Source organism: Platalea leucorodia (genome assembly GCF_965183815.1).
Source record: "Platalea leucorodia genome assembly, chromosome: 7".
NCBI lineage: Eukaryota > Metazoa > Chordata > Aves > Pelecaniformes > Threskiornithidae > Platalea > Platalea leucorodia.
Window position 1 is genome coordinate 67,896,840 of NC_138829.1, and position 4,936 is coordinate 67,901,775.

The window sequence follows — 4,936 nt, forward strand, 5'->3', positions numbered from 1 at the left end:
CAATTCCATTCTTAGTAATGCAACAAATCTCTAGCCATCTGTATCCAATTTTATGTTTATTACTCCAGAAATAGTTAACAGAAAGCTTAAAAGAGATTTTCAGGAGAAAAACATCTATTTTAGAATGATACCTTAAAATATACTATATTCATAGATATTGAGGGATTGTTATGAGCTCCTTCAACCAGAAGGGCCATAGAATTTCACTCTAATTCCTGTATTAGGCCCTTAACCTACAGGTGATGTAGACCATCAAGTCTATAACCCCATGTTTTTTTAAATAGATGACTGAAATAAGAAAATAGGCTAAGAGCTCAGATGAGAGCTCTGTTTTCTTGGGAGTACTTGAGAAAGATCTTTCCTAAACAACCATCCAGGGCAGTCCAGGAGAGGGTTTGAAGAGGGGAAACTAGTATCTACACCCTTACTTACAATTTTCTTATTCTCCCTTTTTTCTTTATTTCACAAGTATGATGTGAATTGGAGAAGCTGGTCACCACCAGCTAGCAGTTACCTTTAGGGCAGGGGTCTGTGGCCAGGGGACGAGGTCTGAACACATTCCTAGTGAGGCACGGGACTCTGATGGGTTCAGCGGCTCTGTCCACCCGCTTCAGTTTTCCTTAGTGCAAAAGAAGGCAGTAGAAGAAAGTTGTGGCCCTCTTTCTTGTCTAACCGTGTTAGTTTGAAGTCTAGTGTAACTCAGAGGCTACAAGAGTTGTGTCCCTTACTATATGAGCTAAAGAATATTTGCTATTGAGAGTGTATTGCACACTCACTCCTAAAATCACCCAAAAATGCAGTTCGTTTAGATAACAAACTCAGAGGAAACCATTTCCAGCACTAAGACGTATGGAAGAAAGCATGCATTCTGCATAAGAGTATTATGGTTTGCCCTACAGTATTGTAGCTCACAGCATTATAGTTTGGTTTCTGTTGCTGGTTTCCGCAATAAATTCCAGTCAAACCTCCTTTGCTCTGCCAGGTGTTGCTCTTGCCTTTCAGAAAGCCCTTACCAAAGTGGTTGCTCAGGCAGGCTGGCAGCGGCATTTGTGTCGTCCCCCACCACCGCCACCCGAGGGGTGGGCCACGGGGCCACGGGGCCACGTCCTGCCAGGCGCGGGCGAGGAGGGAATGCCCAGCCCCAGTGACTGCCCTCCTCCCGCCCTGGGCACTGCCGCAGCCCCGCTGCGGGCCCAGCCGACAGCACCGGGAGCTCACCAGGCCTCTCCGCTGCCTCCATACCCCCTCAGTGGCCAGGACTGTGCCACGGGGCTCGTGAACTCCCTGAGGAGCACTCAGCAACTCCCAAACCTCCCAGCTCCAGCGCCGCGCCGCCTTCCCGCCGCTGCTTCACCCCCTCAGGAGCGGGGGAGCAGGGGGCACCTGCGGAAGCTGCCAGAAGCCGGGCTGGCCTGCTCCCTTCCACGCCGTGAGGGAACGCTGAGCACGGCAGGTCTGTTACGGGGACGAGGATGGAGGGAAAGCTGAGCAGAAGCCCTTAAGGCGACAGACGTGAGGAAAGCGCCTGGGAACGGTTGCTCCAACAGGTAGGCTGCATCCTGCAAGCTACACCTAATATCTCTAGCCTGCCATGTAAAACGGTCCTTCAGCTGGCCGAGGCGGGAAAGGGAGAAGGGGTTGCCTCTCCTCGCTACAGAGAGGAGCAGTTGTAGCACGTTTCCACCATGCTGTCTGGGGAGTGTCCATGTGGGAAACCCTGGCTGTGTTGGCGCCCAGAAGGCTGGGGCAGGTGTTGGCCATTACCTCTGCAGGCAGCCAGAAGCCTCGCACAGGTAGCCAGGGAAGGCTGGGTACCTCGGGGAACCACTAATGAGCTACAAAGCCATTAGTTGGTAGGTCAGTAGGGCGAGCCCAGCTGTGTGGGCTGAGCAGGGTTCAACCCTGGCAGGGTGCTGAGCTGCGGGCAGCGCTGGGGAGCCAGCCTGGCTCCACACTGAGCTCGGCCATGGCAGCTCTCTGAGGACGGGGCTGAGCTCGGCCATGGCAGCTCTCTTGGGAAGGGGCTGAGCTCAACCACAGCTGCTCCCTGGGGACGGGGCTGAGCTGGGCCACGGCGGCTCCCTGGGGACGGGGCTGAGCTGGGCCACGGCGGCTCCCTGGGGACAGGGCGTACCACAGGAATCGGGAAATACCGCCAAATGTGGGCAGGGCATGTTTGCTCTTGAAGAGTTTTATTCTTTTAAGGGGTATTTAAGAACATTATTCTAAGGTTTATTCTAAGCCTTTTACGTGGTGTGGTTTTGTTTTTTTTTTTAACTTAATCCTGCTCGGTTTTTAACGCTTTCATTCGGCTCAACTTCCCCCACCCGCCCTTGGCTGAGGGATTAGACACAAGTGACTGACGCAGGCGGCCGGTCAGAGTCTCCTTTAAGGGGAGAGCAATCCGCATCGGATTGACGTCAGATTCAGCCCATAGTGTTACAAATGTCCTCCCTCCCCCGCTCGGATTGGCTGCGGTTCCCGGCGGGAGGCGGGACTTCTGCTCAAACCGGTGGCGCCAAGGCTGGGGCCGGCGGCGATGGAGGCCGTGTTGGAGCAGGTGGGGCAGCTGCCCGCGCTCCTGGCCGTCTCCCGCTCCGCGCTGGTGCGGGACTGGGACTCCCTGACCCTGGACAGGGCTCTAGAGTGGGCCCGGTATTTCCAGCACCTCCACGACCGCTTCCGCGCCCGGCCTCGGCTCCGGGAGGCCCTGGGGCGGCGGCTGCGGCGGGGTCAGCCGAGCCCTCTGCTCGGCTTCCCCCACCTGGGACGCTGCCCGCAGCTGCTGGGCCTGGCGCTGCTGGAGAACCGCGCTTTGCCGCCCGCCGCCTGCCACCGCCTGATCCACAGCCTGCTGCAGCCTCTCGGCGCGGAGGCCGGCCCCGAGACCCGCAGCCTGGCGCTCCTCGCCCGCCGAAAGGCCGCCTCCCGCCTGCTGGCGCTGCCCCGCGGCCCGCCGCGGGCCCCGGAGGGGATGGAGCCGCAGCTGCAAGCGGAGGCGCAGCTGCTGCTGAGCCGGCTGCGGGAGGAGGGGCAGGAGGCCGAGCCGTCTGGGGAGGCCGCGGGGCGGCTGCGCTGGCTCTCCGGTGTCCTGGAGCAGCTCCCTCAGCCCCGGGCCTTCGAGGTGGTGGCAGCGGCATTGCTGCTGCTGGGGCAGGGGAGTGGCGCTGAGCAGGCCGGAGGCGGGGGTCGGGATGGGAACAGCCTAGACGGAAACCAGGCGAGTGGAACAGGAGACGGATACGTTGTTGGGCCCCTGCTTTCCTGGCTGCTGGGGAACCTGAAGCGATTTTCTGCCTTCTGCCTTTTCCTCCCGGGCTCCCTTCTTGCCTCCCTAGCTGGTCACTATTCCCAGTTAAGCAAACCTTATTTGGACCTCTTAACCGGCTGGGGAAGCCACTTGCTATATGACCCTTTGCGGGGACGGTGGGTTAAAAGTTGTCTTGAGGAAGCTGAATTGTCCTGGGAGGAGCTGAGGGAGCGCTTCTGCTGCCTCTGTCAGGGATCTGCACTACTCAGGGGACAGACTCAAGCTACTCTGAATCTCCTGAAGGCACGGGATGGAGACTTTAAAGTCTGCGGCCTAAGCGTGTGGACTGACTTGCAGGTGGAAGTAGAGGGATATCTGAGGAAAGAAGCAGAGCGCTAATGTGTGAACACAAAAGCAACATGAAAACTTCTGAAGTCCAGCAAATCTGCTTAACTCTATTTGATATGAAAGGCAAGAAAACTGCACCTCACTTTGGATTGAAAACCAAGCATTGTTGTGACTGCTGATCACACTGTTTCTGACTGCATGTGAAGTCTTTCAGGGAGGCCTGGTGCTTTCTTGTCACTGCACTGTCAATTCTGGTCACTGCAGGAAATGTCTTCCTTTTTAGTAATTGCTGCTCACCTAATAAAATGAAGAAAATGCTTTCTGTTTCAAATATGGAATAGTTTTCTGTTTAGAAAATGTTACAGTTCAGATATGGTCATGGTAGTTGTGTCTCTAACTGTTGGAGGCTGACCAAAAGCTCAAAGGGAAGGTGGAGTTTCAAACATGAAAACCCCAAATTCAGGGTTAATTTAGCAGTGGTTGTCTTCATTGGGCTGTCTGCTCTGGTGGCCACTTTCATGCTTCTATTGCTCTTGTACATGACTTAGCCCCTGGGTCTAAGTGAAGGTGAGAGAAAGCCAACTGGAAAGCTTACTGAAAAGTTCTAAAATTAGAAGGCTTTATTAGTTGCTACATTATATGATAATATCCAAATATTTCCTAAGAAAACTGCAGTAAAATGTAGGGTGTTCTGTGTGGTTTTCTTCCCTTTTCCATAGTCTGTTGCATGATTTTTATTTTTATTTTGTGGAACAGAAAAGTGAGTGGACAACAAACTTCTTTATTAGATGACAATTATTTTTTTCCTTCATTCTTTTATGTTTAGTCGGTTTCTGTGAACAAAACTTGATCAGGGTAGTTTCTATCTTACCTTATCACTGGCATTTAAAATGAGTATTGTAATGCAGAGGTAACGTGTTCATGTATATTTAGATCTGTAAGCTAGTCTTCCCAAAAGTGAGCAGTGTGATAAGAGAGTAGTCGAGGAAGATGGGGGAAATGTATGTGAATACTGCAAAAAGAGGTCTTCATTAACCTTTTGTGTGGCGTCATGTCAGTGAAGTAATGAAGTTATGGAGATCTGCAGATGAACATATTCTAAAGGCTACAGCTGTGGCAGTTATCTTGCTCTTTCTTAAACGGGGTTGTCCCTGCTTCTGGCACCTGTGGTGGTGGTCAGTCTTAAAGGAGAGCACCATGTCAGTGGACCTCAGGACTGAGTCAGTATTTCTGCGGTATCGAAGGGAATACGAACACTGTCTATAAGTGTTTAAAACTGCTTAGAAGTATAAAGCATGAAGTTTGAATTTACATTGTCTAGCCACAGTTCCCTGTGTT

At 52.9% G+C, this 4,936-nt stretch overlaps 1 protein-coding gene across 1 annotated transcript; it reads left to right on the forward strand.

Annotated features, from left to right (window-relative positions):
- Positions 1 to 2,539: 2,539 nt before the first annotated feature.
- FANCF (FA complementation group F) lies at positions 2,540 to 3,649 on the forward strand (the record flags this gene model as incomplete). Its single annotated transcript, XM_082316649.1, has 1 exon — positions 2,540 to 3,649. The coding sequence occupies one exon, from the start codon at positions 2,540 to 2,542 to the stop codon at positions 3,647 to 3,649; it is 1,110 nt and encodes a 369-aa protein (XP_082172775.1).
- Between the last annotated feature and the right edge of the window lie 1,287 nt (positions 3,650 to 4,936).